General features: G+C 40.7%; 1 protein-coding gene across 1 annotated transcript in view; it reads right to left on the reverse strand.

Moving 5' to 3' along the window:
* The window catches only part of BIRC6 (baculoviral IAP repeat containing 6), a 191,760-nt gene that overhangs the window by 11,445 nt on the left and 164,884 nt on the right, over nt 1-15,431 (reverse strand). Inside the window, exons 66-71 of the mRNA XM_015425773.1 lie at nt 12,765-12,975; nt 7,895-8,040; nt 7,235-7,345; nt 6,083-6,300; nt 5,074-5,235; nt 4,678-4,755 (exon numbers count right to left, since the gene is read on the reverse strand). Coding sequence (XP_015281259.1) covers nt 4,678-4,755; nt 5,074-5,235; nt 6,083-6,300; nt 7,235-7,345; nt 7,895-8,040; nt 12,765-12,975 — 926 coding nt within the window. The remainder of the gene's footprint in view (nt 1-4,677; nt 4,756-5,073; nt 5,236-6,082; nt 6,301-7,234; nt 7,346-7,894; nt 8,041-12,764; nt 12,976-15,431) is intronic.

Consider the following 15,431-nt stretch of genomic DNA (forward strand, 5'->3'; position numbering starts at 1 on the left):
CAGATCATTGATGACTAAATTAAACAGTAACAGCCCCAATGCCGATCCTTGTGGGACCCCATTGTTTACTTCCCTCCATTGTGAGAAATGTCCATTGATTCCTACTCTTTGCTTCCTCTCATTTAACCAGTTTTTAATTAATAAGAGAACCCATCCTCTTATCCCATGAGTGCTAAGTTGATTCAGGAGTCTTTGGTGAGGTACCTTGTTAAAAGCCTTTTGAAAGCTCAGGGTATATGATGTCTACCTGGTCACCATTGTCTACATGCTTGTTCGCTTTCTCAAAGAACTCCAAAAGGTTGATGAGGCAGGACTTCCCTTTGCAGAAGCCATGCTGATTTTCCCTCAGCAGGCTTTCTCCCTCTATGTACCTAACAATTCTAATCTTTGATTACAGTTTCTGCTAAATTGCCTGGGACAGATGTTAGGCTGACTGGCCTGTAATTTCCTGGTTCCCCTCTAGATCCCTTTTTAAAAACTGGTGTCACATTTGCTAGTCTCCAGTCTTCTGGTATAGAGGCTGAATTTAGTGATAGTTAATTTACTAACCTGTGTATGTAACCTATCTCACATCTGAGCTCCTTAAGAACGGGTGTATGCCATCAAGACCTGGAGACATTAATTTCTCCAGTAGGTCTAGAACTTCATCTCTGGTCACCTAAGTCTGGTTCAGTTCTCCAAACTCCTTCCTGAAAATAGGGTCTGTGGCATGGGCACATGCCCCACACTTTCCACCATGAACAGAGAAGCAAAAAAAGTCATTGAGCTTCTGTGCCATCACCCCATCTTCCTTTAGCAATCTCTTTATTCCTTTGTCATCTAAAGGCCCCACTGCTTCTCTGGCTGGTTTCCTGCTGTGGATATAGTTTTTAAAATGTTTGTTGTTTGTCTTGATGCTTTTAGCAACCCGCTCCTCAAAATCTCTTTTTGCATGCCTAATTATTGACTTGCTTTTTTTTTGGCCAGAGCCTGTGGTCTCTCCTGTTCAATTCATTGGGGCAGACCTTCCACTTTACTTTTTATAGCTTCCTTGACTTGCATTGTTAACCATGCAGGCCTTCTTTCAGACTTGGCAGTGCCTTTCCTAACCCGTGGAATGCATTCTTATTTGGGCTTCAATTAATGTGGTTTTAAACAGCTTTCAAGCATTCTTTAGGGATTTGACTGTCTTGTGTTTCCCCTTCAACTTCCTCTCATTTTTGTAAACTTCTCTCTTTTGAAATTATTCCCCTCATTTTTGTAAAGTTCCCTCTTTTGAAATCAAATGTGACAGTTTCAACTGACCTGAATGCTGAACTTAATATCATTGTGTCATTGTTCCCAATTGGTGTAACCACCTCTACATCTCTCACTAGGTCTTGGGACTCACTCAGAACCAAGTCCAAGGTCAGCCAACCCTCTGGTTGGCTCTGTAACTAACTGTTCCAGTGCACAGTCATTTATGATGTTTAGGAATCTCATTTCTACAAGATGACTTGAGCACATGTTTACCCAGTTAATGTGAGGGTAACTGAAGTCTCCCAGTTTAATAACATTATCTGCTTTAGTCCCCTGCCTTATTTCCTTCTCCATCTCAAGATCAGCCTCAAGGGTTTCATCAGGTGGGTGACAGTACACCCCCCCTTTTAAGTAACCCTTAGGCCCAGTATTTCCGCCCATATAACTTTTGTTGGGAAGTTAATTCCCCTGATGTTTTCTAGCTTATTTAATTCTATGTCCTCTTTGATGTACAAAGCAACACCAACAACAACCTGTCCCTTCCTGTCCTGCCTATAGCACTTATACCCAGGAGTGACTGTATCTCATAGATTTTCCCCATTCCACAATGTTTCTGAGATACCTACTATATTTAAATTGTCACTGAACATCAAGCACTCCAGCTTCCCCATCTTGGCTCAGAGACTTCCAGCATTTAGACACCTATCATGTGTTTCCCTCTCAAGTAAATTGCTCCAACAGCTGTCAAAACCAAATCAGAACAAGAGAAGGGGGGCAGCTCTAAGAATATCACATTCAGTTTCTGCTGCTGAAGAGGCAAGCTCTCTTTTCTGGCTTGCTTTCTCAGCAAATGCAATTGCTGTGACAAACACCCCCCCCCCAGTGACACTTTAAAAGCTCCAGCTGGATCTGTGATTCTTGTGTGCAATCAGATTCTTAGGCTCACAAAGCTATTACATTAATTTACATTTCATTTGTTTCGTTTTACTAGTTATCATGGGGATACCTCCCAAACCCGCATTTAGCAGCAGCTGAAGGCTGCAAAAAACAAAGCCAAAGCTGCAGCTGTCATGAACACTGCTGTAGAGCATTAAAAATAAGACCAGCACAACAGAAAAAGCCTCATACATTACCTGGATATTGGAGAAAGTAGTTTGTAGCAAGCACAAACACCCTGAAGCATGTAAAACCATCTTATTAATCTGGTTCTCTGTTCCACATACAGTTTCAAAATGCTAATTAGATAATTCTATGGTAAAGGAAGCTGTTCGACAACACTGAAATAACAGTGTCAACGGGAGAACCCCATCATTATTTATCCACCCTTACTGTTCCCTCAGAGTGTTGAACATTTATGTCATCCCTTCTATGAGTTTTTATGGCAGGTATTTTAGTATCCCCTCTTCAGATAGATTCTGTCAATGTGGTTTTGGCATTATTGATACCATCTCACACATAATAGTGGACTGCCCCTTACTAAAAAAAGAGAGAGTGGTGGATCCAGAGGTGGATTTTGGTGCATGATAACATCTTGCCAGATTCAGTTTCCCAAAATCCTACTTTTGGATGTAAACAATCATTGTACAGCGGCCATTGCAAAGTTTTTGGCAAGTTTTTCTTCTTCTAGGCATAAAGGCTTAAAGTTAAATCAAAATTATTTAGAAGAAGTATGTCATCATTCTATGGTTTTGGGTTGTTCAAGACCTTGTGTCCAAGGAAGGAAGGCAGGAAGGCAGGAAGGCAGGAAGGAATCACAGTGCTCTCTCTAAACAATTTCTTATGTAAGGCACACAGCAGCAAAAGCAGTTTGGAAGACTTGCTGAACACCAAAACAGGTTAAAGAATCAAACCAGCTTAAAAAAAATATAGAAGTCCAATAGTATCAGAAGTAGACACGGCTACTGGCATTTCAGGCCCTGCTTCCCTTCCCGCAGGACCCTCAAGGTTAGAGGTTACCCATTGCTTCCAGCACCTTATGGCCAGCTGGACTGACCCCAAAAGCAACAGGCAAAAATATAGGAGCAGTTGCTATTTCCTGTTGAGCACTCTGTCAGTTTCACACTTTCTGTTCTACAAAATAGACCTAAATTTTAATAGACCTTTCTGTTCTACAAAATAGACCTAAATCTTGTGATTTCAATGATTATTGTAATAACCCATATTTAAATCTATCCACTATTTGGATTTCTATATTTGTCACATACAGTCTCTGCAAGTGATAAATAATGAACCAAACACGAGTCAAAAAGTACAAGGCACCACAATAATTACCCCTTTAAAATGCAAGTAATTCAGTATCTTCTTGCACAGTAACCTTTTGCTTAAATCTTTATCTGTTGCATTACAAGTAAGTTCAGTTGGCTTGCTAATTTACACCTAGATGTAGAATTTTTCTCCATATACAGTTTCTAAATATATTTCCTTTACTCAATGAGTGCAAATATCACTTCAGTTTATCTTAAGAATCTCCTGCAAAATTTAGCAACTGACAAAAGGCTATCAAAGATAGGAACAATATTTTTTACACATATTGTGCCTGGTTGAATTATGAGTTCTTCTATGTCTTGACATTGATGGTAAAAGCTCTCAACAAATACCCCTGGCAAATTTGTATATTAATATTTCCCAAACCAAACAACATGTCAGCAAACCATTAAACTTGTAGTCTTACACTTACAATATACAAAAGGCCTCCTATACCTCATGAATCCCTCATACATCCATTTCAAGAGTAAATACATTGAATTATGCCATGACAACAGAACAAGATTCCTGTTCTTTTCAGAATTAAATAGACAATATGATAAGTCCCACCTGATTCATAAAGTTTTGCTCTTGAGGTTCAGGCAGATTCATTTAAATATTTTATTTGCCAGGACTGTGTTTGCTAAATATAATCAGATTATTATAAGCACGTTAAGATTAATAGAGCACCTAAAAGCAGTAGCAGTTGAACTGAACGAGAATGTATACACAAAAGAAATTAATGTTAGGCAAGCATGACACCATGCTGAATATTTAGTAACTATTAATATCAGTGATGAATAAAGCAGTGAGCAGTGGATTTTATGTTTCAAACATTTAGATCAGTGATCTCTAACATAAGTATTTTTAAAAAGTGAAAAAACAAATACAGGTATATTGGATCCAAAACTGGGTTCAGGTCTATTGGACCCAAAATTGGGATTCCGAAAAATCCCGGATCCGAATACTATATTCGTATTTGGATCTGGGATTTTTCAGGAATTCTGACATTTTTTGGGGGGTCCAATAGAACCAAACTGAAAAATACTGGTTAAAAAAAATTGCACACCCCTAACAAAACCCTCTATGGTGAACTTCTTGCTATTTTAATCTATCTAGAATTAGAAACATTCCTATAACGCCTTGCTTAAATATATACACAGCAGCCCCTTCCCCTCCACCCTCTCCCTTTCATGAAGAAGTAAAGTCACATGCCTGTAAAAAGCTTGATGTCTGGGGATTCCATTTCTCTTCTGGTCTTCCATGCCAAGTGTTAAGTATACTTAAACAGACCTAAAAAAAAAGGTTTTGACCAGTTAAATAAATCCTTCAGAACATGATCACAAACAATACATTAGGGTTCCAATTCAAATAACCACATCTGGAGGTCTGTTCTCATACACAGGCTGTCTTTGCCAAGATGACAGCATATGAATATGCTCATAACTGTTAACAGGCTTTCTGCCTGACATTGCCAGCAACTGGCTCAGTAAAACATACTAGTTTGAACAGTAATATTTTATGGTTACCAAACTAAACCTCTTCCACCCAAGACTGCCACAGTTTGTTTTTACCACATCTTCTGCAATGAGATAAAACCCAAATGCTTACCTTGCCATCATTGTAAAGGTTTGGATTGAATCTCACGCTGTGACCTCCGGTTGTCTCCAGATTCACTAGTGGAGGTGAATTAGGATAATCTTGCGGAAAATAAACATCAAATTCAAAGCATCCATTTGCATAAGGTGTGTCTGCTGGGCCAGTTATCAGAACCTTAAAATAAATTATAATTAGAACCTTAGAAAACTAGTTCTCTGTATACAAGATGTTAGAACTGCCGGCATCTACAGGGAAGTCTCTTTCTCTAGCAACAGGATTCAACTACTGAGCTCAAAGCTTCATCCTTATTCCTTCTTTTGCTTTTCTGCCAGCTTGGCTCCATAGTCCAAGGGCCCTGAGCCTTCAATGATGCATGCACATTGACTTTGAGTGTACAGAGAGTTTCTCTATCCGAAGACCACATTAAAACTTTTTCTTCCCACTTCTCATTCTAGCCTCTTCTGCTTCTTTTTTCTATCAGGCTATTGCCACCTGTATTTATCCTTCCTTGAATCTGAAAACATGACTCTGTCTATAAAAACCAGGATTGTATATATCCCACAATTCTGGAATTGGCAATGGGCACAGACAGCTTTTATTTTAAAAAGAAACAACTGTGTACTCCAAAGTACTGGGGAGCCCACAGGTCAAGTCTGGCTTCTAGAGCTGTCAGCTTAGTAGCAAAGGGGGAACAATAGCTGTTGCAAGTTGATCTGCCAGGAGGCTGCTTTGGAAGTAAGATGTTTGTCTCCCCACCCCCATCCAATTCTCACAGTAACTGGCCAAGCAGGACTTTAGCCCTTATGGCTGTAAACACTTCATGGGTCCCAGATGGGCTGCTTGGAAAAGTCTGAAATGATGGAATAGGACAGCCAGTGTTCAAGGGGTGATGCTTCAGTGCCCTGCAGAGTTCCCTGTCCCACAAAAGCGGAATAAAGCAAGCAAAACAAGCATTAATCATAGTTAATTAGCATGATTTATACAAGCGTCTAATTTCCATTTTCTTCGCAACTTGGTTTACCTTCATGATGTCTAGACGCTCCTCATCACAGCGGACAAAGACGCTGGATGAAGAGGAAAGTGGCAGTGAAGTAGAAAGCGTTACAGCTTCTTGAGCAAGACGTCGGGCTCTAGCGGCACTGTTTGCATCACTGGCATTTTTCACCTGAGACATGTAGTGGTAATTTACTTTAAAAACCAGTTTTCCGTCATCATCTTCCGAAACCATTTCAAAAGTATCTAGAGAGAGTGACAAGTGTTACATTTCAATGCAGCAGGGGAAAGTGTACCTACAAATGGATAAAATAATGAATTTAATACCACACACATCCTATCTTATCTTCTAAAAGCCAAAACAATGGATTCAATGGCTCGGGGCAGAACCAAACTCCTCCTCATCACTGCAGGCATACAAAATGGCTTGTGATGCTTGCTTACAGGGCACTGTACTGGATGCACTTCATTCAAGAGTAAAATGGCAATAATGTGTAACTGAATTCTGGTTATGGGGTTAATGCAGCCACAAGAGAAAGTGAATAATTTAACACATTATGTTTTATGGACTGCAGGTTCCATCTGATCTCTTGAACAGAGCATTTTCTGTCCTTTTCACTGGCAGAACAAAGCTGATTTGCTGGGCAGGTACTTGCACCTGCACTGAAACCATGACTCATTATTCCCTCCTTCAAACACAGAAGCAGTCATTTAATTTCATCCAAAATAACCCATTTTTATGTAGATTGAGTGTGTGTATGAAATGTTTAAGCCTTCTATCAAAAAATGCCCTCAGTTTTGCTATTACGCTTAACCAAATGGAGGTTGGGTTTTTTTTAGTTGAACAAAATAAGTAAATTTAACAAGGCAAAGGACTTTCAGAGATATAGTTACAAAAGGATTGCTGGTTCAGTTTAAGCACGTCCTCTTGTTTGCTTTTCTGTTCAAATATTTTCTACTGTTCACTGGTTTTATTATTCAAGGTTAATATAGAAAGAATGGAGGAGAATGATTTATAAATACCCATTCTTCACACACTAAGTCCCCAGTATCTAGAATATATTGAATATCTATGCACTCCTGAAACTACTCTTGGAATACTGGTTTGTGAGATGATTTCCTTGAAGGTGAAAGATAGGGTTGACTTCACAGAACTGAAAAAAATTAATATTAAACTTACCAAACTGGAGTTTTTTCATTACAACCACATATTTTTCTTCAAGGGATCTTAATACAGACAATGGCTTGGGCTTCACTGAAGCTTTTTTAGAGAATTCAGCCAATTTTCTCTCTGTTATAGTAGTTTTAAGAAAAGAGCACATCATATTAAAAACAATCACAATCACATAAGGCAAAACATTTATATTCACATTGACCACACTGTATGACAATAATGCAAAATCTAAAAAGCAAAAAGTACATGCCTATAATTTTAGTTCAAACATGGAATTTCACTGAATTTAAATACATTTTTCAATTTTGCAGGTGCAGAAGTTCCAGCAACTTATCCTTGGGCTACACTTAATATGGATCTAGCTTGGTCTAGGTTCAGCCCACCCATCAGTGTAACAGTAAGAGTTTTTTTCCTAGTGAAATGCAAAAGCACCTGGGTCTCTCTCTCTTAGCATCCTACTTGGGGTGCTCTATAAAAGTTATAAGCATGTTAGTCCAGACAGGTGGAGGAAGGAAAGGTCTACGTGCATGTACAGATGTGCAAATAAATGCCTGTGCAAAAGTAAGGATGTATTCCTGAATAGCAAGCATGTTCACATCTGTTTTTTATGCAGCCTACACAGATTATGTTTGCTCCAACAATAACTGTGTCACTGAGCTACTTTACCATGGTTTGCTTGGCGCAAGCTTGTTGTAGCAGCATAAACTATTTCAGCAGTCCTTTGGATATCTGGCACCAAAAGCGTCAATCCCTCTGGTTCTTGATCTGAAGAATCTGATTTCACTCCAGTTTTAGCCTTGTCCTTTTTAGACCTGTAAATAAACGAAGTGATCTCATACATTAAGAAAACCAACGATTAAGTTTAAAATTAACAGTACCACCAACAAAGACCATGAAAATGAATGGTAGATATTTTAAAGGAGTTTGAGCTAGATCAGTGTGGTTTTAAAAACCCATTGGGTTATTTTGTTAGACCCAAAGTAGATGCTTCTGCGGCTGCAAGGACTTCTGCTCACTAAGCATGCTTCCGCTGCCCCAAGCCCCCAATGCTACCTGAAATCCTGCTCTTGGGAGAAAGGGTACTCCAAGGAACAGGATCTGAGGGGGTCATCGGGAGCTGCTGACTGAAGGGGGATGCAGGAAAACTGTATTCCTTGAATGGAAATCCTTGTGTCCAGTTGAAATGTTACCCATTAATGTTCACATCAGTGTTAATGGGAAACACATTCGTTGGTGTAACCCCCTTTCTAATCAACCTTTGAACCTCTCACAGGTGCGATTTCGCTGCCCAATTTACCTCCCCTTCACCATGTTTAATGGATTAGGTGGGCTTTTCAACTATTTCACTGTGGCTATATCCCCTTCACCTTGTTTTCTTTACCATATTTTTTAGTATTACATAGGTTTGTTTTTCCTTATTAATGTTCTTCGTGTTGCGATTTATCTCTTCTGGGTCTATTTAATCTTTAACTTTAGGTTGTCTTCCTGTTCAATTCTCCTGTTCCTATTATTTGGGAGGATTTTAACATCCACAATGATTAGTCTCATCACTTTCCTGATGTATGACTATTTTATTTCCTATGTCTTCTATACTGAGGGTTATGTGTTGGATATAGTAATAATTGTCTTGCTTGCCTCTGATAAAGCACACTGGAAAAGGAGAATTAATAGGATCAGACCCTTTTACTAAACGTATAGGCCCTTTGCACACTTTTAATTTGGAGTCTTTTTTCTGTCCCCCCCCCCCCCCCCCCCGCTACTAGTGAGGCTATTTAAACATCCAAGCTTAATTGGTCTTCCTTTTCATAACATAATTTCTATCCAAAAAATGGACTCCAGGGCAAGTTATAACAGATTAAAATTACCGCAAAACACTAATTTACAATAGGTCTGCTCTTTCTATTACAATTAATCCCTTTATTTTTTTCCCTCAGTGCTTGGTAACGATGAAAAGGTCATTTACAAAAATTCAACCAGTTTTCCATATTTAGAATTTAGCAGAAACTACTCTTCCTTAATTCAGAGATAGGATTTCTCTTCCTCTACAATTCTTGGTGGGTGCAGGAGACATAACACAGACATACAACATAAAGATGAATTTAATCAGCTATATTCATCTTCAGAAATGAAGTAACACAAAAATATACTTCTAATTAATCATGATCATCAGGCCTGGCATCAGCATACACTAGAGTGGAACAGCTGCTGGTGCTCAAGACCAACTATCTACCCACATTCCTCCCCTGCTGCCCACCAAATGCACTCCCAACACAGGCACTCCACCAGTGCTACCTGTACTTCTGCTTCTGGCAGAACATGGTGCCCAGTACTATCAGTGCCATCAAGGAAGGGCATGCTGGTGGTGCACACTGGCAGCAGCCATTCTTTTAGTCATGGTGGTGGAATTTCCAGTGGCACACGTTATCCTGTGCTGTCATGCAAAGGGTTGCAGTTGGTGCCGTTGACTGTGAGCACAAATGATGGGAGGGCCTGCAAACAGGCTGGAGAGCACAGGCTTGGGGGCATGCAGGGATGTGTAAGTGGGGTGCACTCTTTGCCCTGCCCCCAAAATCTGGAACTGGCCCTGATTATCATTTGCACCAACCTAACAAAAAAGCAGTCTGTGCATATAAAAACCAGCAATTTCATGCATGGATGCTCTAAATATTTTTTATTTTTAAAAATCCATTAATATTTCAGATCTTCTATATATCTGAGAGAAGGCAGTCATATGTACATAGCAAATCTCAAATATTCAACACAGAGGTAACTGCTCTATTTATTCAAATGCAAGGCTAGCTTTGGGAGGATTTTAACATTCACAATGATTAGTCTCATCACTTTCCTGATGTATGACTATTTTATTTCCTATGTCTTCTATACGGGCTCCAGTTTACCACTCAGTTGTTTGCCTCCCACCCTCGTCTCGTGCATGTATCTCACTCCTTAAATTCGCTGCCATGACTCACTGAATCGTTACTGCCTTTTTAGAGGGACGGTGATACTCCTCTGGCCAAATCTCCGTATTTGGAGATGGAATCCCCAGTCTTTGGGGGATCCCTGGAAAGTTGGCAAGACAAGGGTCTGGCCTTTCCTTGCCTCCTTGGGCTACCCCCTCCCTTTGTTATTGTGAAGAGCGGGGGAGACTATGTGGTCAGAGCACAACACAGATTATTAGCCCAAATAAAATAATTTATCTAACTATTTACACAGTTATGGGGCACACACATACTGTAGGAATGTATGAACCAACACAGCATAAATCCACAGGGGTTAAACGCCATCCTCTTTCCCAACACACTGGTTTCTGCTCTAGCCTCTCTCTGTCCCAAGAGAACAGGGTCCCCCGCGTCTCTGGCTTGTGGCCTGGACAGCCTGATCAGCACAGGCAGCAGGAGCCTTTCCTAACCTCCTGAGGAGCCTTTCCTAACCTCCTGTAGGGCGAAGACGGCCTCCTCCCTGGATGGGCTGCAGTCTGTATTGATGCCGCCCCGAGCGTTGGGACAGTCCCTGTTTTCCCGCCCTTTTCTGCCTTGGGGCAGCTGGGAACTGTAGTCCAACAGATGAGGAAGCCCCATTCAACCAAGTGAGTGATACCTCTCTGGAACTAGAACTCAATTAAACCTTATGGCGGAACATTTTAAACAAACAACCACAGACAGCAGTCCAGCAGCCATCTTACAAACACAGGTAACTGCCATTTTGTTACACCTGCCACTGAGGGAAAAGTTAAGTCCCACACAGGAGGCAAGCAGGAGAAGTGTCTTCGTCAAAGAGACAAAGCCATTTGCCAGGAATTTTGACAGGGCAGAGTGGCTGAAGGGGGAGTGGGCGAGGAAGAAGAGCAGACTTAGCACCCGGCCAATGGCACGCGAGTAGTCCTGAGTGGCAGCTGATGGGCCAAAGGCTGAGGGAGTGCACGGAATCCTGCCACCCCATTGGACGGAAGCCACCCCAACTGGCTTTTATATATAAGGACAGATTTTTTTATAGTAATCCTCTTTCAAGGTATTGTTTTATGCCAATAAAGGCTAACTGACTGATTTATAAAATCACTATAATCATACAAAGCCAGAATTATTCAAACTATATTGGCTACCAATTTGTTTCTGAGCCCAATGCAAGGTTCTGGTATTGACCACTAAAGACCTCAATGACTTACGGGCCTCTGCACCTAAAGGTCTTCCTCCAACCATGCCAACCTCTCTAAGCACTGAGATCTCTGCATTATCCAGGAATCAGCAGTAAGGGAGGCAAGGCTGGCCAGGTTCCAGAGGAACTTTCCAGCAGGTGCCCTGAGATTTTTTTTAAGTCCCTCAGCAGATCTGATTATGGATGTTACTAGACCTTGAGACAGGAGATTTATTCTACTCATCAGCTGAAAATCTGCTACATGGAGAGGTCAATAAAATCTGGAAACAAGCTAGAGGTGTCCTCCAGGATTAACTGCAGCCAATGCCATAGCCGAGGAAAAGGCTTAATTAAGTTGATCTGGCCAGGATGCAGTGGGAACACTGGTCCTATGTACCAGGGACTTTGACAGCAAGAGATGAACACCTCCATTTGACTTTCTTCTTCTTGCCTTTCAAAGAGATCTTTCAGAAGACTTCTCAACTTTATAATCTACTGAAATACAGATGCAGCGTCCAGTTGGAATGTAATATTGCTTGTTTAATTAGACTTGTTCTAGATTCTGTCCTTGGAAGGCTGAAAGAGTCAATGTGAATGCCTGCTCTTCAGCTCATATAAGCTTGAATTTGAGCCAAAGAATCTCACATCAAAAGATCTTGGCTCTCTGCTGCTTCTCTTTCCCAGCAACAGGGGTGGGGCAGAATACAACAAATCAGAAGCAGTGCTAGGTTGATAGGTGCCTCAAGACCCTCGCTGTTAACTGTGGTGTAGGGGTGAGCATGATATTTCTGACATGACAGTCCCTACTTCTGGAGACGATACAAGATGAGACAAAGGAGACCGCACCGAACAGTGTGACATGTCCCTCAGTTACTTGATCCTATACCACTCTGCTTCCTTTTTGGTATCTCCCTGACCTCAACCATTTAGAAGAGGAAGGAAAATTTAGGAATACAAACAAAAAATATTTCTTGTAAAAAGGAGGGGGGCAAGTGTAAGAGAATGGGAAGGTCCTCCCTGGTACAGTCAGAAGATGGTAGCTACTTTCCAACCAGAAGGCAACACTAAAGCAGATGTAAAGAAATCTGGACCACCCACAAAAGAACATGGTAGATCTGGCTATTCAAATTGCAGATGGGAGTTCATATGACTGAATGCTCCTACACAGAATAACCCCACCGCACAGAACACTAGATGCTACTGAAAAAGATTCTAGCCAAGGAGTCTCAAAACAAATATTTGTACGCAGACATCTATAAGAGAACGGAAGAACATTCAGTTGTGTTAAGTTTCCACTTGCAACCTGAAATGGTACAGTACAGATACAAATTTAGCACCTCAGTGAGGTCATAGTAACATAGTATTGTTGCATTCCTTAATATTCTAGAAGAGATTAAGGACATACCTTAGTCGATTAGTGTAGGTATCCACACATGTCTTCATTTTAGCCAACAGAGTACCAACGGAAGCTTGAGATTCCAACTGCTCTTCTTCCTCTTCTCCATTTTCCCCAGATAAAGGCAGCAACAATGGCACCATAGATGTGCATGAGGCAATAGCACGGAGAAGCTCTAGCAGAGCTCTGTAGAGAGGGACATGTCTAGCCATATCCAAAACTATGCAAGAAAGAAAAAGAAGCTTTATTCATTTAGAGCTAGCTACCCAAAAGAGATCCTTATGTAGCAGACACAATTACATGCTTGATCAATGTAAAGTTAGCTGGTACATTCTCATAGAGAAATGGCATGGTTTTGTACTTTGAAGAAAAAAAACACACTTGGATATACTGGTCTGTCTCTTTGTCATACTAGGTAATCCTAGTAAAGGTGGCACCAATTAATTTACTAAGGAAGTCCTTTCAAACAACTGCAATTGGCAATTAAGTAATCACATACATATATTATTTTAAAGCCATAATGCAAAAGGTTTCTTTAAAAGTTTTTTAAAGAACAAATAACTAAAAAAGGATAAAATAAAGAACGGAAATAATTTTAAGAGCTGAGAGCTGCGAGGTAAAATGCGAACAGCGAATCGATCAGACCGACGACGAAATAAGTCTTTCCAACGCGGCGGTAAGAAAGGAACTGGTGGGATGTCCGTCCCCACCCCTCTGGGCATGCGCGGTGGGGTTCCTGCATATGCCCGAGGGACTGGGTGCGAAAATCCATTAAAAGAGCTTGCTACAGTACCGATCGATCCAGCGCATGCGCACTAGATCCCATGGGTGTGAAGCACAGAGACCACGTCGAAGATCTTCTAATTACATTGTTATTATTTTAACTGAGGCATTCCTTAGACTATGACTAATAGGCAGATGCAACTATTCAGACTAGTAAAGAAAGCCATGGAGGATCACCAAATGCCTATATTTACTTAAGATCAGAAAGAGAAAATATTAATAAATCCCCCGTCACACACAGTTATTTCTCAAGATAAGTCCTGCAGTCTCATCTGTGTGCTTTTGTAACACTCATCACACAAATGGACATTAGCTTTGGTCAGAGACAAAGCCTTTAAAGGAAAACTACTTTATCAGCATCTACACATACATACATCCTTATGTAAATGCAGAGACGTTCGTGAAAGCTGCAATCAAGTGTGAAGCACTATCAATTACAAATCTCTGAACTGCAGATAGTTTTATGAAAACAGCAAGTCACAGTAACTTGAATGGCTCATTAAAAACATTCAATGTCATTTCCGTTGCAATATATGCCATTAAACAAGTCTCCAAAATGTTCTAAAATTCAGAAATGTTTCACAGCTGACTCCTCTATCCCTAGGACATGCTATTTTTAACAACATTACAGCGACAGACACTGCTCCAATTCAAAATATTTAAAGGTGAAGGAGTTCATAACATGTTTCTGCCCTTCTTACCAATTGGAAAGCCCAATAACTCACATTTTTAAGAGGAGCAAAATCCCACAAGAGCCCTTTAGCATTTTATACTAGGCACATTTCACCTGTGGAGCTTATATACAGCCAGCAGCTCTGCAGATTCCGTTTTATATTACTAACCCTTTCAATTCCCAAAGGATGACACATCCATGTCAATGTCTCCTGTTGGTTTGTCCATTACATCCAGTCTGGTGTCAAAGCATGCAATCATAATTGTGGTAGGAGGTTAAGCAAATGTGACTGAACATGGGTACCTGACCGGGATAGCCCAGGCTAGCCCAAACGCGTCAGATCTTGGAAGCTAAGCATGATCAGTCCTGGCTAGTATTTGGATGGGAGACCTCGAAGGAATACCAGGGCTGTGACACGGAGGTAGACAAACTACATTTGAACATAACTTGCCTTGAGAACCCTACGGGTGTCAGCTGTGACTTGACAGCACTTTCCACCACCTCCAGAGTGGTGGTAATAACAGCCAAACAAGCTCACTTCTCTGCCACCATTGTGTTAGTGTAAATTTTCCAGACATTAATGATGGCTGTGCTGTAAACATACCCACCAATGTTTTCAGAGTAAAGGGTGGTTCTCTCCAAACTCTTAGCTCTGCAAACATTTATCTTTTTCTGTGCATGCCTTCAGAGTGATCTGCTAATGCTTCAGTAGCATTTTTCCCTTTCTGTTAGTTTCTTGCTAACTGCTACACAATTACAGCCAATCAGAGATCAAAGTGTTAATATTATCAAGTTGTATTTGGCTACTAAGAAATGGAACATTTGCCTTAGTAAAATGGTGGTCATCCTATCTCTTTCATGGAACGTTCTTACACACGAGGAAGAACATTTCTGCCCTCTTTCAGAGAGCCCCAAGGGGAAAAATTTAAGGGGGGGGGAGAGAGAATGATTCTACAACAGATGAAAAGTGTTTACCCAAATATCTTCCCTGTTTTGGCTCAGTCCTAGTGTTGACACCACTGGTTCAACAATACACATTAGTGAAAGAGCAGCAGTTCATTTCAAGAAATTCTCTGACCCTTGAGAGTTACTGGAGAGTTTCAGGCTTTAAGATTATTAACAGGAAGCAAAAACTGCCATAAACGCTTTGTGCCAAATGGCTTAGGGAAAAGTCAGACAGAGGCATTACTTAATAAACTGGTGAGCACCTTGTTGAGGAT

This window comes from Gekko japonicus, unplaced genomic scaffold (assembly GCF_001447785.1).
Source record: "Gekko japonicus isolate JY-2015 unplaced genomic scaffold, Gekko_japonicus_V1.1 scaffold1887, whole genome shotgun sequence".
Classification (NCBI taxonomy): domain Eukaryota; kingdom Metazoa; phylum Chordata; class Lepidosauria; order Squamata; family Gekkonidae; genus Gekko; species Gekko japonicus.